Genomic DNA, 27,134 nt, shown 5'->3' with positions numbered 1-27,134 from the left:
GGGTAGATTCCAGTTTTTAAGGTGGTGGAGTGGAGCCAGTAGGGGAAGAATAGGTAAGAGTAGTGGGTGGGGTGGGTTCTAGCACTGGGTTTGACCCCAGACTTATAACTTCCAACAAGAGATGTGACTTTACTGAAGACACAAAAGATAACTCCTGCCTTGATATATTATACTAAGAAATGAAGGATATAACAACACCTTGCTGCTGCTGCTGCTGCTCAGTCACTTTAGTCGTGTCTGACTCTGTGCAACCCTATGGACTGTAGCCCACCAGGCTCCTCTGATCATGGGGTTCTCCAGGCAAGAGTACTGGAGTGGATTGCCATGCCGTTCTCATTAACACCTTAGCTGTGTACAATAGTTTGCTATTTACTTTCAATCATCTCAATGCCTCTTAGCCACCACCCTCTGGCGTGGGCTGTTCTCATCACTTTAGACAGAAGGACACCTCCAAAACATGGATCACGGAATGATCTCAATACAACAGAGCACCCGTCATGTCACTTCCTAGCTTACAGCCCCAAGTGCCTCTCTGCCCTCTGCTCCTGGGATAAGACCTGTGTCCTCACCGTGGCCCCAAGGCCCTGCAGGATAGCTCCATGCACAAGCTCCCATCTGCCTGACTCTGTGTCCAGCCCGGCTGGCCTCCTTCAGCTCCCGTCGGATGGGGGCTGCTCCTCCTTCGCAATAGCTGAGGGCTCTTCTTGAGTCACCCACCCTCACCCCCTTTCCCACTTGTCCAACTTAGCACCCACTCCCTAACCCCAGTGTACAACAGAGTGCCTATAATTTTCCTAGAACCCTGTCTTATATAGATCCACATTGAATGATTTAAAATTTGTATATATTGCGAAAAGACCACCACATCTAATTAGCATCCATCACCACACATAGTTACAAGTACTTTTTCTTCTGATGAGAACTTTTAAGATCTATTCTCTTAGTAACTTTCAAATACCCAATACAATATTATTAGCTATAGTCACCATGCTCTACATCCCTAGGACTTACTATACTGGAAATTTGTACCTTTTACCTGGAATTTGTATCTTCGCCCGTTTCATACCCGTTTCATACAGTAATTACTTACCCAGTTATTTTTCTAAGATAAATATCAATGTGTCAAATCCATGATTTAGTCTCCTCCGTATTTATTCTTCTTCAGGACTTTTAATTCTTTTATTTTAGTTCATATGCAGTAAAGACATGAAGAGACAATGATGAGGAATGATTCCAACCTTTACAACATTCTCATTATCCTCTGATGTTTCATGTCTTTCCACTTCAGTGGAAGGAGACCATCTGAGCTCATAAGATGTGTTCAATCTGACCAGTCTGGCCCCTCTCCCAAAGCAGAGCAGTTTCGCAATCAATAAGCACACTGCATTGAAACCCTGCCCTTTCCCTTCAGACCTCATCCGATTCTTGAAACAGTATCCGATTCTCTAAACAGTCTCATCGTGTAAGTAGGAAAGAAATGGTGGTTCCTAGGATGGGAGGCAGCAAGCAGCCTCAGAAGAGAGGCTTACATGCTGAGGCTGGGTCAAATCTGGGCTAGAGGCCTGGCCTGAAAACATGTATGGATAAGCAAGCAGGCACAAGGCTTATAAACACAGGGTGTATTTATTCAGAATAGGTGAGGGCAGGAGTGTGGAGAGAGTGCTGTCTGACTGAAACCACGGAAGTGCCATTTGCAAAAGCTGTAAAACTCTCATCTGCTTCCCCTACACACATAATTTCCTTATTGTCTATCCTTAATATTTAATAGGGGGAAAAAAAGTTGACGAAACTTCACATGCCACTTTCCCCAGGTGGTGCTAGTGGTAAAGAATCTACCTGCCAATGCAGGAGATGCAAGAGATGCAGGTTCAATCCCTGGGACAGGAGGATCCTCTAGAGAACGGAATGGCAACCCACTCCAGTATTCTTGCCTGGAGAATTCCATGGACAGAGGAGCCTGGTAGACTCTAGTCCATGGGGCTGCAGAGATTTCGACACGACTAAGTGACTGAGCACACAAGCTTCACGTGAAGACAGACCACTGCTAACCCATATAGTGCCTTTGTGTAAATTAGAAAAAGCCCGCCCCCGTTCTAGGCACGCACATTCTTGAGGATGCACAGATTGGTGAGTGGATTCAGGCCCCACTCAGCTCCTAAAAGAATATTTGCACAGTGCACAACTGCAGAACTGTACAAGGCAGCCATGCCTCAGAGACAGGTCACCTCCCATTTGCAGCTACAGGGAAAGGGCTGGCTTCTCTCAGCAGCAGAGGTTAAGCCATTCATTTTGAATGCCCCAGCTTTGAAGAGTTAAACTCCTCCGGCCTAGCCCCTGTCGGCCGCCGCCCCCGGCCCCCGGCCCGGCCTAGCCCCTGTCGCCGCCGCCCCCGGCCCCCGGCCCGGCTTAGCCCCTCTCGGTTGCCGCCCCCGGCTCCCGGGCCCCGGCCCCCGGCCCGGCCTAGCCCTCATTGCACTCATCTCACATGCTAGTAAAGTAATGCTCAAAATTCTCCAAGCCAGGCATCAGCAATACATGAACCGTGAACTTCCAGATGTTCAAGCTGCTTTTAGAAAAGGCAGAGGAACCAGAGATCAAATTGCCAATATCTGCTGGATCATCGAAAAAGCAAGAGAGTTCCAGAAAAACATCTATTTCTGCTTTATTGACTATGCCAAAGCCTTTGACTGTGTGGATCACAATAAACTGTGGAAAATTCTGAAAGAGATGGGAATACCAGACCATCTGACCTGTCTCTTGAGAAACTTGTATGCAGGTCAGGAAGCAACAGTTAGAACTGGACATGGAACAACAGACTGGTTCCAAATAGGAAAAGGAGTACGTCAAGGCTGTATATTGTCACTCTGCTTATTTAACTTCTATGCAGAGTACATCATGAGAAACGCTGGGCTGGAAGAAACACAAGCTGGAATCAAGATTGCCGGGAGAAATATCAATAACCTCAGATATGCGGATGACACCACCCTTAGAGCAGAAAGTGAAGAAGAACTAAAGAGCCTCTTGATGAAGGTGAAGGAGGAGAGTGAAAAAGTTGGCTTAAAGCTCAACGTTCAGAAAACTAAGATCATGGCATCTGATCCCATCACTCCATGGGAAATAGATGGGGAAACAGTGGAAACAGTGTCAGACTTTACTTTTTGGGGCTCCAGAATCACTGCTGATGGTGACTGCAGCCATGAAATTAAAAGACACTTACTCCTTGGAAGGAAGGTTATGGCCAACCTAGATAGCATGTTTAAAAGCAGAGACATTACTTTGCCAACAAAAGTCCGTCTAGTCAAGGCTATGGTTTTTCCAGTGGTCATGTATGGATGTGAGAGTTGGACAGTGAAGAAAGCTGAGCGCCGAAGAATTGATGCTTTTGAACTGAGGTGTTGGAGAAGACTCTTGAGAGTCCCTTGGACTGCAAGGAGATCCAATCAATCCATCCTAAAAGAGATCAATCCTGGGTGTTCATTGGAAGGTCTGATGTTGAAGCTGAAGCTCCAATACTTTGGCCACCTCATGCGAAGAGTTGACTCATTGGAAAAGACCCTAATGCTGGGTAGGATTGGGGGCGGGAGGAGAAGGGGACGACAGAGGATGAGATGGTTGGATGGCATCACCGACTCGATGAACATGGGTTTGGGTAGACTCCGGGAGTTGGTGATGGACAGAGAGGCCTGGCGTGCTGCAATTCATGGGGTCGCAGAGAGTCGGACACAACTGAACGACTGAACTGAACTGAATACACTTGTCCTACCTGAGTCTCCTTTTTCGCTGCTTTGGCAGTTGTTTCTTTTTTCTGCACACCATTCTGTCTGAGGGCCTTTGAGCAGTAGTTAAGAGCAGGCTGGTTTTCTTGGCTCCTACATCTCTTTGCTTTTTAGTATTGGGTTGGATGTGTGCTTTTCCGATTCAATGTTAACAGTATCTTTTAAGTATTCCCCTAATAGTCTTTGTCAAAGCCTTTTCAGAAGATAATAGAATGTTTCTCTTTTCCTCCTGTGAAACTTTGTACTAAGATTTTAAAACAAAGAAGCAATATAAAGTACAGAGTGCTCCAGGAGGCACACAGCTAGGTCACTCCAGGCAGCAATCTGTCAGCACTCTTCTGCATTGTCTTGGGGAAATTACAACAGCCGAAGTGAAGAGGGCAGAGTCCTGGCCTGAAGAATTTCCAAATACTGTTTTAAAACAAGGGGTGCTACGTGTCAGTGAATTACTGCTGTGAAACTGCCCGGAACTCAAAATAACATCCATTTACTATTTCTCTTGCTTCCCTTGTAGCTCAGACTGTAAAGAATCTGCCTGCAATGTGGGACACCTGGGTTTGATCCCTGGGTCAGGAAGATCCCCTGGAGAGGAGAATGACTACCCACTCCAGTATTCTTGCCTGAAGAATCCCATGGACAGAGAAGCCTGGTGGGCTACAGTCCACGGGATCACAAAGAGTGGGACAGCAATGAGTGACTAACACACTTTGAGACACTGGGGCTGGCTGAGCTGATCCCCTGATAAAGGTTTACTCAGCTGGGCTCACTCACACACAGTGTGATGGTTTTATGTGTTAGCCTGGCTAAGCTATGCAGCTGCTGCTGCTGAGTCGCTTCAGTCGTGCCCGACTCTCTGCAACCTTATAGACGGCAGCCCACCAGGCTCCTCCGTCCCTGGGATTCTCCAGGCAAGAATACTGGAGTGGGTTGCCATTTCCTTCTCCAGACTAAGCTATAGCCATTTAATTGAACACCAATCCAGACATTACAGGGAAGATATTTTGTAGATATGGTTAACATCTGAAATCAGTTGGAACTTCCCTAGAAGTCTAGCGGTTAAGACTCCATGTTTCCAATGCAGGGGGTATGGGTTCCATACCTGGTTGGGGAACTAAGATCCCACACGCCATGCAGCACAGCTGGGGAAAAAAAAATCTACAATCAGTTGACGTTATGTAATGAAAGTCATCTTTTTAAAAATTGAGATATAATTGACATATAATATTGTGTTAGTTTTAGGTATGCAACATTATAATTCGATATATCTTGCAAAATGATCACTGCAATAACTCTAGTTAACATTCATAACCACACATAGGTAACAATTTTTTTTCTTGTGATGACTTTTAATATCTATTCTCTTAGTATCTATCAAAGATAAATTCAATATTATTACTGTATATTATGTCTTCAGGACTTATTTATCCTAGAACTGGAAATTTGTACTTTTGTCTTCACCCATTTTGTCCACCCTACCTATGGCAGCTACCAGTCTGTTCTCCTTATTAGTGGGTTGTTTTTTAGATTCCATATATAAGTGACATCATACAGTATTTGTCTTTCTCGCTCTGATTTATTTCACTTAGCATATGCTCTCAAGATCCATCCATGTTGTTGCAAATGGCAGGACTTCCTTCTTCTTATAGGGAACAATATTCTATTGTGAGTATGTACCACATTTTCTTTATCTATTCATCTGTCAATGGACAGTGACATTGTTTCCTTGTCTTGGCTATTGTGGGTAATGCCATGATGAACATAGGAGTGCAGTATCTCTTCAAGAGAGTGATTTTATCTCCTTCATATAAAAACCCAGAAGTAGAATTGCTGGATTGTATAGTAATTCTATTTTTAATTCTTGAGGACCCTCCATACTGTTTTCCATAGTGGCTACACCAATTTACATTCTCACCAATAGTGAGATTAACCTTGATAATATGGGTGAGCCACATCCAAGCAGTTGAAAGGCCTTAAGAACAAAACTGAGGTTTCCCTGAGGAAGAGGAGATTCTGTGGACTCCAGTGTCACCTCCTGCCCTAGAGTTTTCAGCCTGCCAACCTGTCCCTTAGACTTTAGAGCTGCCTAACCACCCCCCATAGTTACGTAAACCAATTCCTTGTAGTAAATCTCTGGTGGAGATAGAGATACGTAGGTGGAGTTTCATCCTACTAGTTCTGTTTCTTTACAGAACTCTAACTGGTCAGCTGCTGGGTCAGCCTGGGCCTGGCTGGTCTAGGATGGCCTCTCTGGGATGAATGGAACTCCGTTCCATGTGGTGTCCCATCCTCAGACAGGTTACCTCAGATTTATCCTCATGGTGAGGGGAAGGGAGTAGGAGGGGGTACCAAGGGAGAATGTGGAAGCATGCCAGATTCTCAAAGCATAGCCTCAGAAATGGCACACCAGCACGTCTTCCTCATTCTGTTGGCTAAAGCTAGGCTGACTAGCAGATTCAAGGCTGCAGAATAAGACTCACCTCTCAAGGAGAGGATATGCAAATGACATATGCAAGGGCAAGAAGGCAGGGAAGAGTGAACATGTGAGGCTACAGGTGCCACTAACCTATCACAGACTGACATGATGATGCAGAAAAGGACCAAAAGCAAAATTATCTTGTAACAATAAACACTACAATTGTATATAGATAATAGATAATTAATAAGAACCTGATGTATAGCATAGGCCATATTCTGTAATGGCCTATATGGGAAAAGAATCTTAAAAAAGAGTGGGTTTATGTATATATATAACTGATTCACTTTGCTGTATACCTGAAACTAGTACAACACTGTAAATCAATGACACTCCAATAAAAAATTTTTAATGAATTATTTTTAACAACCAATATGCCTTTTCCCTATTTTGAAGGCAATAAAATTATAAACTAAAATATTCAGAGCCTTAATTTTTGCACTTGTAAATGGAGGATAGTAAAGTCACTTCAGGGTATTAGCATAAGAGTAATGAGGTATCCGTGAAAACATCTGCTATAGTGCCTGGCAGGAGCTCAGCACATGATACTTCTCTTTGATAGCAACACGTGAGAACTACCGCATGCTAGAAAAGAGAAGGCAAATATATTTGAGGCGCAAGACTGGAAAAAATTTAAACTGTTTTTGTAGCCTCAATATGCATAGGTAGAAACCGTGGATTAGGAAAATGAATGTATATACTAAAAAAAGAAGAAACAAAATGAACGTATATATAAAAAAGAAGAATATCTTCTCATTTGTAACAAGGATGAACCTTGGGGGCATTGTGCTAAGTGAAATAAACCAGATAGAGAAAGACAAGTACTGTATGAATTTATTTGTATGTTGAACCAAAAAGCAAATTCATAGGTACAGAGAACAGATTGGTGGTTGCCAGAGATAGGAGGTAGGATTGAAAGGTTCAAACTTCCAGTTAGACAATAAGTAAGTAACGGGGATGTAAAGTTTAGCATGGTGACTATAGTTAATAACACTATATTGCATACTTGAAAGTTGCTGAGAGAGTAGATCCTATAAGTTATTTTCACTATGAAGGTGACAAATGCTAACTAGATTTATTGTAGTATCATTTTGCAATAAATACAAATATTAAATCATTACATTGTACACCTGAAACTACTATAATGTCATACGTCAACCGAACTTCAATGAAAAAATATTCATAGGTAAAAATCATTTTTAATATACAATAATTATTTGACAAAAAACTCAGTCAATATATGGTGATTCTGAAACAGTTTTTGAATTTGCAGGGAAAAAACACCATGTGGATACAAACAGAATCCAAACCCCATAATCTGTGGTTTTGAATTTTCTTATTTTAATGGTACATTTAGAAGCTATAACTTTTAATTTTTTTGGCAGGAGGGGGGAGCTGTTCAGGGTCTTCATTGCTGCACATGGGCTTTCTCTAGTTGCGGTGAGCAGGCTTCTCATTGCTATGGCTTCTCTTGTTGTATACCACAGGCTCTAGGGCGTTCGAGGCTTCAGTAGTTGTGGCCCATGGACTTTGTTACCCCATGGCATGTGGAACCTTTTTCAATAAGCTGATGTGATGAGAAAATTAAATGAGATAATTCCCAATAAATGTAGTTATTGTTATAACCAATATGATAAAATGATGGAAGTATTATTTCAGGGTTTAGAATGCACTGAAATGCTTTTTTAAAAATCATCTCCAGGACTTCCCTGGCATTCCAGTGGTTAAGAATCCACCTCACAATGCAGGGGACACAGGTTCGATCCCTGACATATGGGAGCTCAGATCCCACAGGCCAAAGGGCAGCAAAGCCCATGGCCACAACTAGAGAAGCCCACACACCACAACAAAAGATCACACATGCTGCAGCTAAGACCTGGCACAGCCAAACAAATGAATAAATAAATGTTTAAAAATCATCTCCACTGCCTACTTAACTCGCCTGTTAGCACTTTCACCCCCAAAAACTAACCCTGCACATTGGGGTGTTATGGTACCAGCACATTGGGGTGTCTAGACACACAGATTCTGTACTTGCAGTAGTCTGGAGGTTCATCTGTGAACCATCGAACTTGCTGATCTTATTCTGTCCCCAGAGAGCTATTTATGTCGATGCAAAGAACTACTACCACACAGGGTAGCATTACATAAACAGCTCACAACAAATTAAGTTGATAATGAGCAATATGAAGGAATCATAATGTGTAATAACAAGCAAGAATAGCAGCAACAAAGCATCCTTCCCAAAAACTGTGAGACTGCCAGTTTTAACACGTGTTCATGCCAGGCCTGTCCCGCAGCCAAGTTCTTAGAGTACCGCACTGAGTCCACCAGGAGGCTGGTTCTTTCCCATCTTCCCTCCTCAGCCTGTGGGCAGCGTCTCCCTTCAAGGTCGCACAATGGTCCCTTCAAATAGTGCTTCCTCACACAACCATATGCAAAAATAGAAAGGATGAATGAGGTGATTTTCCCCATGCATGTCATTCTCTCTTCTAATAGGGAGAATATCTGTCCTCTGAAGCCTCCTCTGCCCCCAAAAAAAGATTGCTTTTTCATATCCTTTTGATCCAGAATTGGTCACAGGTCCATGACCATAATGCAGAGGATGGGAAGGCAAGTATTTGGCATTTTCAGCATCCGAAGAGGGAGCTGGCTCTGCCTGAAAGAAGGCGGGCTGTTGGGTAGGGATCAAGGACTGTCTGCCAAAGGAGGTTGGGAGGAAGGCAGAAGAGGTGGCCCCGGCAGGACTCCAGTGCTTCCCATCCTACCTCCACTAAGAGGTAGCTGCATTCTTCTTCCATATAAAATCTGCTCAAATAAATGTTTCCATGGATAAACAGCATTTGTAACCCTTTGTTGCAAACTCAAATACCTAATATACTCCGTAAGTCAAGATTATTTATTTACAATTACATTTCCAACATCTAGGACAGTTCCTAGCCTGTAGGAGGAGCTTGTGTTCACTTCCTGTTGCTGCTACAGACAGTAAAGAATCTGTCTGCAATGCAGGAGATATGGGTTCAATTACTCGGCAGTAAGATCCCCTGGAGAAGGAAATGGCAACCCACTCCAGTATTCTTGCCTAGAGAATCCCATGGACAGAGGAACCTGGAGAGTTACGGCTCATAGGGTCTCAAAAACAGAGTCATACATGACTGAGCACACATTACTATTGTAACAAACTATAGTTCAGTTCAATCGCTAAGTCGTGTCCGACTCTTTGCAACCCCATGAATTGCAGCACGCCAGGCCTCCCTGTCCATCACCAACTCCCAGAGGTTACCTAAACCCACGTCCATCGAGTCAGTAATGCCATCCAACCATCTCATCCTCTGTCGTCCCCTTCTCCTCCTGCCCCCAATCCTTCCCAGCATTAGGGTCTTTTCCAATGAGTCAACTCTTCACATGAGGTGGCCAAAGTATTGGAGTTTCAGCTTCAACATCAGTCCTTCCAATGAACACCCAAGACTGATCTCCTTTAGGATGGATTGATTGGATCTCCTTGCAGTCCAAGGGACTCTCAAGAGTCTTCTCCAACACCTCAGTTCAAAAGCATCAATTCTTCGGCGCTCAGCTTTCTTCACCGTCCAACTCTCACATCCATACATGACCACTGGAAAAACTATAGCCTTGACTAGAAGGACCTTTGTTGGTAAAGTAATGCCTCTGCTTTTAAATATGCTATCTAGGTTGGTCATAACCTTCCTTCCAAGGAGTAAGCGTCTTTTAATTTCATGGCTGCAATCACCATCAGCAGTGATTTTGGAGCCCCAAAAAATAAAGTCTGACACTGTTTCCACTGTTTCCCCATCTATTTCCCATGAAGTGATGGGACCAGATGCCATGATCTTAGTTTTCTGAATGTTGAGCTTTAAGCCAACTTTTTCACTCTCCTCTTTCACCTTCATCAAGAGGTTCTTTAGTTCTTCTTCACTTTCTGCCATGAGGGTGGTGTCATCTGCATATCTGAGGTTATTGATATTTCTCCCGGCAATCTTGACTCCAGCTTGTGCTTCATCCAGACCAGCGTTTCTCATGATGTACTCTGCATATAAGTTAAATAAGCAGGGTGACAATATACAGCCTTGACGTACTCCTTTTCCTATTTGGAACCAGTCTGTTGTTCCATGTCCAGTTCTAACTGTTGCTTCCTGACCTGCATACAGGTTTCTCAAGAGACAGGTCAGATGGTCTGGTATTCCCATCTCTTTCAGAATTTTCCACAGTTTATTGTGATCCACACAGTCAAAGGCTTTGGCATAGTCAATAAAGCAGAAATAGATGTTTTTCTGGAACTCTCTTGCTTTTTCGATGATCCAACAGATGTTGGCAATTTGATCTCTGGTTCCTCTGCCTTTTCTAAAACCAGCTTGAACATCTGGAAGTTCACAGTTCACGTATTGCTGAAGCCTGGCTTGGAGAATTTTGAGCATTAATTTACTAGCATGTGAGATGAGTGCAATTGTGCGGTAGTTTGAGCATTCTTTGGCATTGCCTTCCTTTGGGATTGTAATGAAAACTGACCTTTTCCAGTCCTGTGGCCACTGCTGAGTTTTCCAGATTTGCTGGCATATTGAGTGTAGCACTTTCACAGCATCATCTTTCAGGATTTGAAATAGCTCAACTGGAATTCCATCACCTCCACTAGCTTACCACAAATTTGTCATCTTACAGTTCTGGAGGTCAGAAATCCAAAATCAGTTTACTGGGCTAAAATCAGGGTGCCACCAAGTAACACTTGTGGAAGAGCTATGAGAGAATCCTTTTCCTTACCTCTTTCTGCTTCTAGATATTGCCCGCATTTCTTGGCTTGCAGGCTTCTTCCAGCAATGGCAACTCTCTGACGTCTTCTTCTGTCATCACATCCTCTCTGATTGTGACCTTCCTGTCTCTGTCTTATAAGGATCCTTGTGGTTATATTAGATGCACCCAGATAAACCAGGATGATTTCTCCGTCTCAAGAGCCTTAACTTAAACATATCTGAAAGACACATTTGCCATGTAAGATAATGTATTTACAGCTTCCAAGAATTAGGCAGTGGGCATATTTGAGGATGTGGATATCATTCTGTCTACCACAGAGCTCAACAAATATTTGTAGGATTGTTGAATGAACAGTAAAGTGTCAGCATTGGGTGCTGCTTTAGACAGCATCTAGTCTGACCTCTTACGAGGTCTAAGAATCTCTTCACTGGCAGACAGTTACTCTGCATCTGCTTGAATACTTCTGATGCTGGGGGCTCTGCACCTTTCAAATCAACCCTTCCACAATTGGACAGCTGTGAATATTAGACATTTAATCCTTTCTCCCTTACCTTACTTCTGCCCTTCTATAATTCCAATTAAATATGTGGTGGTGGTAGTTTAGTCACCAAGTTGTGTCCAACTCTTTGTGACTGCACAGGCTGTAGCCTGCCAGGCTCTTCTGTCCATGGGATGTTCCAGGCAAGAATACTGGAGTGGTTGTCATGTCCTCCTCCAGGAGATCTTCCTGACCCAGGGATGGAACCCACATCTCCTGCATTGGCAGACAAATTCTTTACCAATTGAGCCACCTTCAGCTTTTCTTTCTGGAGAGTGCTATACATTATATCTTTTATATGACTTTTCTTATCGTATTTTGGAGAAAAAAACTGACTTACTGTACAAAAAAGATAAAAGACGGCCCCCTATCTTCAAGGGGGTTATTGTGAAAATGAATCATACACATAAAATGATACAGTTAAAGTTAAGTGAGGTCATTCTTGTTAAGTGTTCAGCGTTGTGCCTGGCATGTAACAAGTGCTCCAAAAAATGTTACCCGCTCTTGTCACTGTTCTTACCATGCACAAATGCTCTGCGTCAAATGACTCACGCACCTGGAGTTTGCTAATAGAGCAGTGACAGGAGAGGGTTCAGGGAGGAGGGAAAATGGAAGGACAGGCAGAATATGCCAATAAACAAACTTAGGTAGGACTTCCCTGATGGTCCAGTGGTTAAGACTCCATTCTTCCAATGTAGGAGGCATGGTTTCGGGGAACTAAGAGCTCACATGCCTCATAGCAGGGTCAAAGAAAAAAAAAACTTAGGGCAAAGAGGAAGGCATTTCAGGCTGGGCAAACATAGTAAGTGGGAACTCAGAGGCCAGATTAAATGAGTCAAGTTCTAGGAAAATTAATAGACCCATTTGTCTTATATAGAGTTGCTTGGGCAAAACATGAAATTTATCCAAGTTGTAAATAGCAGCTATAGATAGCAACTGCCCCACAGTCTCTCCACGTTCTCTCCTCCTGAGCCCTTCCTGGGACTTGTAGACTCTATAGCCTAATGGTTTCAGGTCCAGGGAGTGTTTCTAGTGAAAAGAACACTTCTTTCAACCTGCCTCTTTGATTTCCATCTCCAGCTGGGAGGTCACCTTCAGTTCCTCTTTGCTCTGTGCTCAGCGACCAGTAACTGTGTCCCCCTCCTCACCCAACCTTAACCCCTAAAACCTCAAGGAATTGAACACAGACATTCAGTTGGATTATAACAAAAGTGAGAGAAGTTGAGGCAAGGTCAGAGCTGGACTGTGGGTGTGTGGATGATCCCTGGAAAGCTGTTTGGTGTGTCTGTGTCAGTGATAAGCACGAAATGCTTCAGATCACTGAGAAAGCAGGGGGCATATCCGTGACGAGCAGATGACTCAGAAGGAAGAGGAACCAGGAGGACTTGGCAAGGAGTCCTTCCAGCCTCCACTTGCTCACCCCATCCGGATCTGCCTTCTCCCAGCCTTACTTCCTTTTAACAGAAAGCTGTGTACTGCTCAGTCACTCAGTCCTGTCCAACTCTGTGGCTTTGTGAACTGTAGCCCACCAGGCTCCTCTGCCCATGGAATTTCCCAGGCAAAAATACTGGAGTAGGTTGCCATGCCCTCCTCCAAGGGATCTTCCTGATCCAGGGATCGAACAAGAGTCTCTTGCATTGGCAGGCAGATTCTTTACCACTAGTGCCACCTGAGAAGCCCCTTTGACAGAAGGATAGTGGGACAAAGGATGATGACTCTGGGGAATATTTTTCTCCTTAGAAAATGCATAAACACACGTAGTATGTTTTATTCTGATAATTAACTTGATTGTCCATTTTGCTGAGACTGTCTCATAAGGAGTTGTAACCTCATAGCACCGAAGTACAAGAGTACTCAAGAGAGACTAGTGTCACTGTAGTTTCCAATGATTGACTCTAAGCTTTGCCATTCTATTTCTGTTATACAAAGAATAAGAAGACAAAAGTTCAGTTCAGTTCATTTCAGTCACTCAGTCCTGTCCGACTCTTTGCGACCCCATGGACTGCAGAATACCAGGCCTCCCTGTCCATCACCAACTCCTGGAGCTTACTCAAACTCATGTCCATCAAGTCAGCGATGCCATCCAACCATCTCATCCTCTGTCATCCCCTTCTCCTCCTGCCTTCAGTCTTTCCCAGCATCAAGGTCTTTTCCAATGAGTCAGTTCTTCGCATTAGGTGACCAAAGTATTGGAGCTTCTGCTTCAGCATCAGTCCTTCCAGTGAATATTCAGGAGTGATTTCCTTTAGGATGGACTGATTGAATCTCCTTGCAGTCCAAGGGACTCTCAAGAGTCTTCTCCAACACCACAGTTCAAAAGCACCAATTCTTCGGCGCTCAGCTTTCTTTCTAGTCCAACTCTCACAACCGTTCATGACTACTGGAAAGACCATAGCTTCGATTAGACGAACCTTTGTTGGCAAAGTAATGTCTCTGCTTTTTAATATGGTGTCTAGGTTGGTCATAGCTTTTCTTCCAAGAAGTAAGCGTCTTTTAATTTCATGGCTGCAGTCACCATCTGCAGTGATTTTGGAGCCCCCCAAAATAAAATCTGTCACTGTTTCCCCATCTATTTGCCATGAAATGATGGGACCAGATTCCATGATCTTAGTTTTCTGAATGTTGAGTGTTAAGCCAGCTTTTAAACTCTCCTCTTTCACTTTCATCAAGAGGCCCTTTAGTTCTTCACTTTCTGCCATAAGGGTGGTGTCATCTGCATATCTGAAGTTATTGATATTTCGCCCAACAATCTTGATACCAGCTTGTGCTTCATCCAGCCTGGCATTTCGCATGATGTACTCTGCATATAAGTTAAATAAGCGTGGTGACAATATACAGCCTTGACATACTCTTTTCCCAATTTGAAACCAGTCTGTTGTTCCATGTCCAGTTCTAACTGTTGCTTCTTGACCTGCATACACATTTCTCAAGAGGCAGCTAAGGTGGTAACATTTCTCAGGAGGCAGTTAAGGCAGGTAAGACAAAAGTGGTAAAGGCCGAATAACTCTCCTTGGTAGGACTCTAGTCAGGTGTGACTTTATGGTCAACATTCACTTTAAATGAGATGAAATCAGGATGAGAACTTGACTCCCTTCTTTGAACCACCAGCCTTGCACAGCCCTGGGGCCATGTCTGGAATGTGAAACCAAGACCAAGTGTTTCCTCCATGGTCTTCCAGCAGTGACTTGAGTTGGGCATATTTTTGAGCTGATGAAAACAGAAACTTATAGAAAAACATCAAGAAAAAGACTCTTTCTTTAAAATTTCATATTAGAGACACCAACATTTCAATTTATACATAAACAAAGAAAATACCGTTCCTCCTCAAGAACTAGATCTGTAAACCACTGTTTAAAGTAGTTCATGTAGAGAGCCTGCAATTTAATAAGATGGGGAAAAGGCTAGCCTCACATCCCCTATATTTTTTCCTCCTTGTTTACTCAATTATACAAGTACTTCCACAACAAGCAGACCTCTAATTGTGTAGATTTCAGTGAAAGAGAAGTGGAAGTTGCTGTAAAATAAATTCTTGGGTGCAGCTAAATTACATACCACTTCCCATACTTTTTTTTTAAATTGCCCATTACTTTAAATGAAAACATGCTTTAGAAAAGAACTGTAAACACTCAAAGCATTTCTCAAGGACCAGTTTCCCTTCCTCCTGCTGATATAGTAAAGCTATGTTCCATTTTCCAATATTCTTCAGCTGAAGGTCTGAGTTATTTCAAAACTGCATTCACGGTTCTCCCAGTAAAACTTGAGAGTTCCACTTCCAAATCACTTGACAAGCAGAATCCAGTGTCAGTCCCTCTTTTAGCAAATGAATCTACCTTCGTGTCTATTCATGTGACATGACAAGTATTCCCTACCCTCATGTAGTAAAGTCACTCAATACACTCTGTCCTCCTCACTTGACACACAGACAAGTCATCATGCTCCTTCTGGGCAGCAGGAGAGGGGGTAGCACATGAGCTGGGGAATCAGGAAACCCCACTGGCTGTAGCCTCCTGCACAATCCACCTAAGCTTTCTGAGCCTGAGTTTCCCTATCCGAAAAATAGGAAATAGCAAACCTGCCTACCTCCTAGTGTCTTCTGGGGGATCAGATGAGATCACACATGTTAAAAAAACACCCCAGTAACCACCCAAATAGCATAGCAGTTCCAATAATCATTTTAAAAATTGTTCCTGTGAGGTGTTTTGTTGCTTTTGTTCCTTAACTGGCATGAAGAAAAAGAATCGAAAAATCTCATTTTCAGGTTCCAAAATGGGGAAATGGTCCTATTTTGGTTGCTCTTTTTAAATTATTCTTTCTTCCTGTTAGGAGTCTGGTTTTCAGTGAAGATGAACCCTTCTGAGAACTCTAGCACACTTGTGTGCCTCAACCCCAGCCTTGCTTCACTGCTGTTGCTTCTTATAAGCAGAGATAGTGTTGTTAGACAAATTTAAATCAAAAATCCTCATATGCTAGCTTTTATGATTTTCCCAGAATGTAGATGATCTACATAGTACTAGTCAAAGTGTGAAGAAGTTAGAAAATATGCATCCTCATATATTGTCTCAGAAACTACAGAATCTCTTTGAAATCCATTTTCTTAGATTTAAAAAAAAAAAAAACTAGATTGGTATCTGTGCTCAGTGCCAGAGAAAGAAAATATTTTTTCCTTGCAATATTTGTGAATTTTGGAGCAAAAAATTAATCTTCACCATGACATTTTATTGTTATGTAAAGCCTCTTTCTCGTAATCCCACTTGATGCTTGAATCCCACACATTTTTTATGCCATGAAACACACACACTGTTTAAAACAAACAGGAACTAGGAAAACACTCCCAAAATGACCTACTATTTCTCTCTCCTTCCCAGGGGAGGTTTTGTTTTGTGGTCCCCAGAAGGATTTTTAAAAATCAACATTGGTGGGCTTCCCTGGTGGTTAAAAGAATCCACCTACCACTGCAGGAGACACGGGTTCTACCCCTGATCTGGGAAGGAGCACCAAAGCCCATGCACCACAGCTACTGAACCTGTGCTCTGGAGCCCAGAAACTTCAACTACTAAGCCCAAATACCGCAATTACTGAAGCCCAGGCACCCTAGAGCCCATGCTCTGCAACAAGAGAAGCCACCACAATGTGAAGCCCACATACAACAATTAAAGTAGCCCCCACTTGCCACAACTACAGAAAAACCTGCACAGCAAAGAAGAACCAGAACAGCCAAATATATATATATATATATACATATAAAAGCATTTAAAAAAAATCAACACTGTCTACTCAAGGAGGGGCAGTAGAGGACCTGATTACATGACCACAGTAAGAGGATGCTGATGTAGAATCTAGCTTGGTATCAGGGCACTGAAGTCAGTTCTCAGCCCAACTCTGGGCAGCAATGGAAGCGCAAGTATTGACACATCCCAGTCCAGCGGTACCACAGTACCTCAGTTACATCATTCCTATCAGGGTTGCAGCAAGGATCCAGTGAGATCATACTGGTAGAAATGCTGCCAGAGCTGTAAAGCACTGTTTAAGTGTCAGCCTCAGCTTATGACATGATCTGCTTGTGACAATGCCCTGGTCCCGTAACCAGGAACAGACACCATGTTGCCATCAAAGCAGATTGAAGAACGAACGTAATGCCTTACGATTGGTGAACCATCTGTGAAGCTCTGTTGTTCTATTTTGATCTTGCTCACCAAAAATTCAATGATTCAAGGAACTGGGATGAAAAAACATCCATATCTCAAGGTGGAGATGTAGGAGCACCAACCCAAAAGGAAAATATTCACACACACCAAATAGCTGCTCTTCTGACAAAAAATACCAGGATCCATCCAGCCTTGCAGAAGCAGCTTCTTGCCTATACATCCACACAGGGAAGCAAACTGAAATGCAGGTTGCTTTTACTCTCCTCCTGCATCTGGCATGACTGGGGAAGAGAGATAGAGACCAAAACACACATGTAGTCCAAATCCAGCTCCCTCATAATGCCATCAGTCTTTTCCTGACTTTCTAAATGTGTCACTTCCACAGGATTTCTTGCCATCAATTGCTGACCTATTATCAAATATCTAGCACAAAAGATGTGGCAACCTGAGTTGGTTTGGGGGGGCCAGTGGTTTTGCCGCAGCTCTTTCCACCTTCTCCAGTATTAACCACATCATCGCAGGCTGTGTCTTGGCTCCATACTCATGAGTCACAAATGGCACTTACATAAATCCGTACCTATATTTGTAGTGTCTCTCTTTGTCAGTTTTTTTCAGTTTTGGTATCCTTCTTCATGCCCCCAAATTTTAGCTTAATAATGTAGAAAGCCTTCTATGTCTCCTTGTACCTACACCTAATCACGCATTCAGACTTACAGATGACAAAGAGTTAAGTGGATGGAGCAGCAGCAAGGTAAAAGGCTGTAACCTCCAGAGGCACCCACAGCCACCCAGGGCAGAAACAGTGGGCTGTGTTTTCTCCAAGAGCACCTCACTGGAGATGCAGCTACAGTGGAACTGGATATGAACACCTTATCAGCCATTTCTCCTAGAGGCTTATTTAACATTTTGCTTGTGTAAATCTTTTATATCAGTTCAGTTCAGTTCAGTCACTCAGTCGTGTCCGACTCTTTGAGACCCCATGAATTGCAGCACGCCAGGCCTCTCTGTCCATCACCAACTCCCAGAGTCTACCCAAACCCATGTCCATCGAGTTGGTGATGCCATCCAACCATCTCATCCTCTGTCGTCCCCTTCTCCTCCCGCCCCCAACCTACCCAGCATTAGGGTCTTTTCCAATGAGTCAACACTTCGCATGAGGTGGCCAAAGTATTGGAGTTTCAGCTTCAACATCAGTCCTTCCAATGAACACCCAGGATTGATCTCTTTTAGGATGGATTGATTGGATCTCCTTGCAGTCCAAGGGACTCTCAAGAATCTTCTCCAACACCACAGTTCAAAAGCATCAATTCTTCGGCACTCAGCTTTCTTCACCGTCCAACTCTCACATCCATACATGACCACTGGAAAAACCATAGCCTTGTCTAGACGTACTTTTTTTGGCAAAGTAATGTCTCTGCTTTTAAATATGCTATCTAGGTTGGCCATAACCTTCCTTCCAAGGAGTAAGCGTCTTTTAATTTCATGGCTGCAATCACCATCAGCAGCGATTTTGGAGCCCCCAAAAATAAAGTCTGACACTGTTTCCACTGTTTCCCCATCTATTTCCCATGAAATGATGGGACCAGATGCCATGATCTTAGTTTTCTGAACGTTGAGCTTTAAGCCAACTTTTTCACTCTCCTCTTTCACCTTCATCAAGAGGCTCTTTAGTTCTTCTTCACTTTCTGCCATGAGGGTGGTGTCATCTGCATATCTGAGGTTATTGTTATTTCTCCCGGCAATCTTGATTCCAGCTTGTGTTTCTTCCAGCCCAGCGTTTCTCATGATGTACTCTGCATATAAGTTAAATAAGCAGGGTGACAATATACAGCTTTGACATACTCCTTTTCCTATTTGGAACCAGTCTGTTGTTCCATGTCCAATTCTAACTGTTGCTTCCTGACCTGCATACAGGTTTCTCAAGAGACAGGTCAGATGGTCTGGTATTCCCATCTCTTTCAGAATTTTCCACAGTTTATTGTGATCCACACAGCTTTTATATAACCTTATATAATTTATATAACTTATATAATTGACTTTCTAAAATTAGTGCTTTTATGCAAAACACAACTAGCATTTGAAAAGAAAGAAGGTAAGGCTTAGAGCCTCTGGAGGCTATATGGCATCTTTTCACCAAAACCAGAAGTGTTTGCCTTTAGTTGTTTCTTGTGTGTGTGTATAAGTTCAGATAAATCTTTTCTACAAAAGATTCACACTGGAATCATGAAGTTTATTGAGCATCACTGGAAAATAACACCCTCCAACCAAACATCCCATTCACCTGGGCTTTCGTGTCAATGAGTGCAAGGCAGCACATTCCTGAGAGAGAGCTTTTGACAGTTACGTCTATACCCCAGAAGCCTGTTCACTATCAGTGCACCCATGGAAATGAAGCTTGGGCTCATTTGAGGCATTTGGGCAAACAGAATAGAAGGCTGTGAATATGCGCTATGAATATAAACAGGTCAGACTCAAGAGGCCCCAAAGAGGTCAGATAGGCCCTTGTATAACCTGGTGCATTGTTTTATGAATTCAGATTAATCCTGAACAAACTCCCAAGATATGATAGCCAGATACAGGAAACATCTGATACAATTTGGTATATAAGGTGGGTGTAAGTCTGATAATTCAATAATAATAATGAAAATTGAAGGAGAGGACTCAGGGTCTCCTCTTAACATCACCTGAATGTATTCAATAGTTGTTTGAAAGCAATCATTAGAGTCTGATTAAACAGTCCTTTTCCAGCAAAGACTATTGAACATCTTTCTCTGTAAATGTATCTTAGGTAAACATATGAACTGTAATTACTTCAATTAGGTCCCTGTCTCAAGTGGGCTTCCCCAGATGCAGAGCCTTCCATGAAGATTTTTGTGAGTGTATTATTAGGTGTGCTCTTGGGAGAGAGGAAGAGATGCAGGAGAGGGCCACAGGTGAGGACCGCTGGGTAGTAGCTTCAACTTGATCTCAAGGTGACCACTGGGGAGCAGCTTGTACCGGAGTCATCCCAGCTTGAGGGAGGGACCAGATCCCTGTGTGCTTTTAGCTGCAGGGGGATGGTGCAGTTACATGAGCATGAACTCTGCACACAGCCCAGGTTGAAAGCCCAGGCTTTGTTCCTCACTATGTAACTATGTGTGTACATGCTCAGTCCCTAAATCGTGTCCTACTCTTTTGCAACTCCATAGACTATAGCCCACCAGGCTCCTCTGTCCATGGGATTTCCCAGGCAAGAGTACTAGAGTGGAATGCCATTTCCTTCTCCAGGGCATCTTCCTGACCCAGTGATTGAACCTGAGTCTCCTGCATTGGCAGGCAGATTCTTTACTGCTGAGCTACCTGGGAAGCCCTTGGCTATGTGAGCAACAGGACACTCACAGATCCGTGATGGTAGCTAAGCTGATGGGACTAAATCTCTAGGAGCCAGGCTATGTGGTAGGGCATGTGGTTTTCATCCCAACCCTGGCCTCACTAAGGACATGGCCATGAACCCCTCATGTGACCGCTAACTATCAATTTCCTCATCTGTAAAATAGGGACAGGGGATGGTAGAATTGGATTAGACCATCCCTGTACTTCCAGCTGCAAAATGAAATGATCTCAATAATGGAAGTAGGGGGAGGCTCACTGAGGAATAATGGACTTTTTTTCTTTCATGGAAAGGAGTTCATTAATGTAAATGTGTCCTTGAATAACCACTCCATTGAATCTTCTATCACCTGGAATAGCTCTGGATACACAGGTAAATCTAAGAAGACAGGCAGTAAAGTTCCCTGAAGGTATATGTTCTAAAAAAGGATGACAACGCTCTGTTTTCAGACAAAGTGCTTTTGTGGCAGTTTACCTAAAGGGAGCATTAATGCAACCCAGCAACCTCATTTAACTGACTCCTACATCATAGCAAATTAGAGGCAAGAGGCTGGAGTAAAATATGAGCCAAAGGTTGTCCCTGAAAAAACTATACAATCTCTAGGGAGAATGGTTTGGAAAAATCTATCAACTTACAAATATGTTTATTCTTTGCACAGCCCCCTCTCAGGGAATTTATCCTACAGGTATATATGTATGAAATGCCATTTATGTGAGTTTATTCTTTGTTCTACTTTTTCAAAAATAGTCCAAGATTGCAAACAACTCAGTGGTCCATCAATAAAGAACTAGTTTGAAATAATAACAACCATGGTACCTTCCATACAGTAGAATACTGTGTAACCAAGAACATCTGTACTGGTACAGAAATTACTCCAGAATATATTGATAAGTGAGAAAGCAAAGGGAAGAATAGTATTATCATAGATTAGTATGTGTTTTATAAACATATGTGCATATATAATGTTTGCTTCTTTCTGTGTAAAGGAGGTGATAAGATTCTATACTTATACTCAAGCGTATCTATAGATACCTGAAGTCAACTTTTGTGTATGTGGAAAGATACCAAAAAAAAAAACCCTGTGAGTGGTTACCTATAAGCAATGAGGAAGTGAGAAAATGAAGTGTATGGAGACATAGGTAGGAGTGAGGAATCTCACCAGTACCTTTTTTAAAACTAATTTTTATTGGACTATAGTTACTTTATGTTGTTGTTAGTTTCTACTGTACAGCAAAGTGAATCAGCCACACATATACATATATCCTTTCTCTTTTGGACTTCCTTCTCATTCAGGTCACCAGTCATTAATCACCAATGCCATTTTACAAATTTTCTTTCTGGACTTTTCCCCAAACACCATGTATTTTTCTGTAAGGAGAATGGAGTAACTGATTAAAAATTAAAATGAAAATTTTAAAGGGAGGCAATCAAATCTGGTCATTCCAACTTCCTTTATTTCATGCTTTCGTTCAGGGATTAGCAAACTATGGCTGGTGGTTAAATAGTGAGACCACATGGCTCCCAATGCTGAAAATGTTTACTCTCTGGTGCTTTCCAGAAAGTTTGCTAAGTCTAGCTGTAAATCATGGAGTTATTTGTGAAAGAGCTGTGACTCTACCTAACAGTGAGCTTCAAGTCCGTAAGGGTTTTGTCTTCTTTACATCAGCTTCTCTGACCACAGGTAATTATCCACAAAGAAAAAAAAGCCATGATATTGTACCAGTTACAAAGAGCATTAACTCTGGACACAAACAGCCCAGGATGAAGCCCAGGCTTTGTTCCTCACTATGTGACCTTGAGCAGCTAACTTCTTGATCTAAGTATGGTTTTCATCTGTAAAAGGTGGGCAGTTATGGTACCTCTTTCACAGAGTCATTTGGAAGGTTAAGTGTATTCATGTTGGCAAGAAGTTTAGCACAATGCCTGTTGGTATTATCATCTAATATTTTGATTTTTTTTATAAACAGGGTGATGACCAGTTAAATGTGTTTGGAGAAGACACCATGGGAGGTGAGTTTCCTTTACTCATCAGACCAAAGTTGTCATTTTAGTAGCTCTGAGCATATCTTTTTTATTAAACACCACTAAGAGATAATAACCTCCCAAGAGCATGTACTTTTTTCCCTCAGCCAGGGATCATGATTACGATTGGAATTCTGGATTTCTCCCCTCTTGGTCCGTGTAAAGAACCAAAGTGATGCCTTACTAAGTGATGTATTTCCTCACTTCCCAGAGGACATGAGTTCCAAGATGCTCAGTAAAGAGAGGATGCTCAAAGAGTTCATGCTCTTTGTAACTGGTAAAAATGTTTGAAAAACACAACACCCAATCCTCTTTGGAAGATTCACATATATAAGAGCACAGCAAGGCTCCCACATGTCCTGCAGGAAAAAGAACTGGCTAACTTTAATTCAACATTCTTTAAATTTTATTAGAACGCGAAAGTCCTTTTCCTGCATAATGGTTGCTCCTCTGTAGTATACCATTGGGATACAAGCTAAGAATCACCCAAATTATACTACTTTATAATTTTGTCACATTAAAAGTCTTGCCAAAGCTAAAAAAAAAAAACAAAAACAAAAAACCATTATTAGCTCCACATGGAACTGAAAATAGAAAATTACACAAATTTGACTTTGTCTAAAGAAGATAAGGTTTATGATTGCTCTAGGAAAATTACCTTCTAACATTTCCACTCTGTAATAAATGTTGTTATAATTATGGTCCATGGAAATATATTTACATTGATTGTGAGCACATACAAGTAAGTGAATTGGCTTTCTAAACAACCCCAGCTCTAATCCTGCTGATCCATGAGCATGAGATGGTAGATAGAGTGTCATTTGATGATAATGGCAAGAGCAGTATGTGAAGATTGCAGTCACCCAATGACATCACGGTGATTCATGGGGGAAAGGCACTTAAACATGAGCCAAGTGCAAATAATCAACCCAGTCCCAACTGGAGAGGAATTGATTGATAGCTGAATAAAGTTTCCTTTTTTCCTGGTTACAGAATTAACACACATTCATGTGGAAATTTTTTTAAGGTAGAAAATAAGAGCCATCTAAAACCTTATGACCTCTAAATAATCACAGTTAACATTCTGGTTTATTTTTATTCCAGTGTATTGTCTATATACCTATTTTTACATAGTTGAGAATACATGTGTATATACAAACATTATCTCCAATATTTTGCAATTATCATAACATAAGCATGTTCCCATGTCATTAAAAACTTCATATAAACTTAATTTGTAATGATCACATTATCTGAATGTATCATCATTCTTTTTTAAAACTGGACTAATATAGAACCATACTACTACTACTAACAATAATAGTAACCACTTTCCTACATTATAAATAGATTAAAAGTTGCTCAACTCCATAAAAGTAAACTAAAAAAAAGTAAACTGAAAGTCTGAAGAACTTGAGATGACTATTTGGCCCAACATGTTGAGAGCATTAATCTATCTGCCTTAATGAAAGTGAAAGTGAACGTCACTCAGTCGTGTCCAACTCTTTGCGAACCCATGGACTACACAGTCCATGGAATTCTCCAGTCCAGAATACTGGAGTGAGTAGCCATCCCCTTCTCCAGGGGATCTTCCCAACTCAGGGATCAGGTCTCCCACATTGCCTTAATAGAAGGCTCCAGATTATATAGAATTTCCCATCACCATGGGCTATTCTGTAAAGAGAATGAAGCATCTGTTTAATTTAAAAAAATAAAATAACAAAAAGCCCTTTAGTGTGAAAAACAAATGGTTCCAAAGACCCCCAACTTCACTTCTTTCTTCTGTTTCCAGCTCTTTCTCCCTTGTCTTCTTCCTCTTCTACCCTCAACTCAGTTCTTCATGCACCATTCTCTGCCCCTCCCACTGCGCCCTCTCTCTGTCTCTGTCTCTCTCTGATGGAGCTGGGCCTTTCACTCAATTAATAGTGGGTTCCTGCCAAAATGTAGCATTGTGTATATAAATAAACACCTCCTGACACCACATGACAACTGGAAATCTTTTAGGGCTCCACAGACTCCATAGAGTTTCGCACTTTGCCAAAAATCTCTAATCATTTCTTTGTCTTAAAGCAGTGGCTCCCAAGATTTAGTTCTCACTCACCACCTTTGTAATTTTTGTTTCATCTCTATGCTCTATTCTATATGTATTATGTATAGATATAGATAATACTGTATACTATAATACAGAATAGAATATTATATAATACTATACTATACATTATAAAACCAGGGTTTCAATACAGTTTTTCTTGCTGTATAACTTAAATTATTCTTATTTTAAAGGTTTCATGGAAGACTTGAAAAAGTGTAAAATTATTTTCATGATTGGTGAGTAACAGCTCTCAAATTTTCAAATGTAACTGCTGATAATAACAATGTGGTAAAGAAGAAAGACTATTCATTTCTCAACCGTTTTTGAAGCCTTGCACCTTTTTTAGTCAAGATTATACGCCTGAGGATTCCATATTTTTCCTTTCATTTTTACAGTTTTATATTGCTCTGGCTTTGTGTCTTTTCAGCAAAGTAGGAGTAGTAGGAGACAAAGTAGGAGTCTAAGGAATGGCAAACTCCTGAGTTTAGTTCTTTGACAATAAAATATATTATAATCCCATGGGTAAGAGGATGCCAGCTGTTAAAATCTAACACCTTTTCTGTTTGAACAATGATCTGTTCCTCCCTGAACTATATACATCAGTGACCGCGTATTCAAATATACCTTAATAACCATACCCTGCATTCCATGTAGCTAACAACAAAAACAATCTTGTTTGTTTTATGCTCTTGTACAGTGAAACTCACTGGGAAACTCATTATGGGATAAAATTCATTTGAGTTTAAGCAGCATTTTCTGAATGCTTATCAAGTTCCAAGTTATCTCCTTTAATCCTTACACAATCCTATAGGTTGGTAGTCCATCCCTATTACATATCTATTACACAGACAAGAAAAGTGAGCCTCAGAAGTTTAAGGAACTTGTCTAAAGTCATAGAGCTAATTAGTGTGAGAGCCAGATTTCCAGTTTTTCTCATGGGAATAAGTGGCTCTAGTTGTGCAGCATTAAAACTACATAGAATAGGACAAAGTATTGTCAGAGAACCTCCAAAAATTTAGTGCTTTTCCTTCTAGTTCCTGAAGTCTACAGAAAAGTTAATACACCCACCTGTACATTTTTCAGAAAATACCTATTTCTATTCAGAAATAATGAAAAGGTCCACACCTCCTCAGTGAGTGGGGAAAAAAAAAAAACCAGTTATCAGCACCCTAGAAATATATATAATCAGATATACTTAGAATCTTACACCCTGAAGGCAGGATGCTTCCTTGGAAATCTCTCAGTACATCTCCCTCATTTTCAGTTGAGGAAACTGAGTCCCAGAAACTTTAAGGGATTTGATCAACATCATTCTAACAACTAGTGGCAGAAAGGAGACCAGGGTCCATGGCTGTAGTTCCCCATTCCAGGGCCTTCCACATCCCACCACCAATTTCTGTGGGTTGCCACCCCAGACCGTCCACCGTGTTGAATAACCCATCAGCTACTTACTGAATATTGGACCTGTGCTGGACAGTGAGCAGGGATCACAGAGCTTCCATCTCAGAGGAAAAGGAGAACTAATTAAATTATTATCACAAACCTTGAAAAGCGTCAGGAAGGAAACAAAGAGTTGAAACAGAGAACAAGCTGGGTGGAGTGTTTGGGGTAAAAAATGGGTAATCAAGAAAGGCCCTATGGAAGTGACATTTAAGCAAGCAACTAAAGGAAGCGATGGGTGACTGAAAAGATTAGTAGGAGGTGAGAGGAAGACGATTTCTAGCCAAGAGAACAGTGTGTCTAAGTACTGAGAATTCTTAAGCTCAACTGAGTTCTGTTTCTGACCTGCTTGTCTCTAGCTGACCTTAGTCCAGGGAGATGGATGGACTGTTGCTGCACTTACTTTACATTCTTTTCAGAAAGTTGAAGTACATTATATCTACTCCTTACTGAAGAGGAGCTCATCATCATAATCTCGAAGGAAATTCCCCTTCCCACACAAATTTTAATTAATTACCTTGGCATCTAGACTATACACAATAAATTATACTTTTTCTGTTCAGCTTTTATCTTGGGGGCCAAATTAGGAAGAGGGGAGACTTTCTAAACTTGCTAAACTCAGGAATGCAAAGGTTGAGTCTTTAATATCACATAGAAGTCTGTATTTTTAATAATGTGGTCCAAAAAGAAGCTTTTAGAAATAGTACAGCATATTTTGTGGTTGTTGTTATTGTCTCTGGGAATAATGTTATTTCAGATTCACCTGTTGTTTAGCACTATAGTTGAATTTCAACTGTATTTTCAAATACTGCTTCAATCTAGCCAGGTCTAGCTAAAGATCTCGGCTGATCTGTTACTAAGCTTTGTGCCCTTCAGAAAATGAAATAGTATGATATAAATATGCCATCAGAGAAACCTTAAGACCCTCAAGGGTCCACAGACCACACTAAGAACTGCTTCCCTGAATAAAGGATTTGTTTTTATATGTATATATATCAACCAAACTCTCCTGAA

General features: G+C 41.7%; 1 protein-coding gene across 5 annotated transcripts in view; it reads left to right on the top strand.

Annotated features, from left to right (window-relative positions):
- AK5 (adenylate kinase 5) overlaps positions 1–27,134 on the top strand; it is a 261,470-nt gene that overhangs the window by 172,092 nt on the left and 62,244 nt on the right. For all 5 annotated transcript variants that reach the window (XR_014054135.1, XR_014054134.1, XR_014054133.1 and 2 more), the window contains exons 9-10: positions 22,534–22,576; positions 24,872–24,916. Coding sequence is in view for 2 of the 5 variants with exons in the window: in XM_081491864.1 (XP_081347990.1) it covers positions 22,534–22,576; positions 24,872–24,916 (88 nt within the window). In the remaining 3 variants the exon portion in view is untranslated. The remainder of the gene's footprint in view (positions 1–22,533; positions 22,577–24,871; positions 24,917–27,134) is intronic.

This window comes from Giraffa tippelskirchi, chromosome 5 (genome assembly GCF_054371585.1).
Source record: "Giraffa tippelskirchi isolate mGirTip1 chromosome 5, T2T-mGirTip1v1.2.pri, whole genome shotgun sequence".
In the NCBI taxonomy this organism is placed as follows: domain Eukaryota; kingdom Metazoa; phylum Chordata; class Mammalia; order Artiodactyla; family Giraffidae; genus Giraffa; species Giraffa tippelskirchi.
Note: the sequence above shows the minus strand (reverse complement) of the source record. Positions and strands in the feature narration are given on the sequence as shown.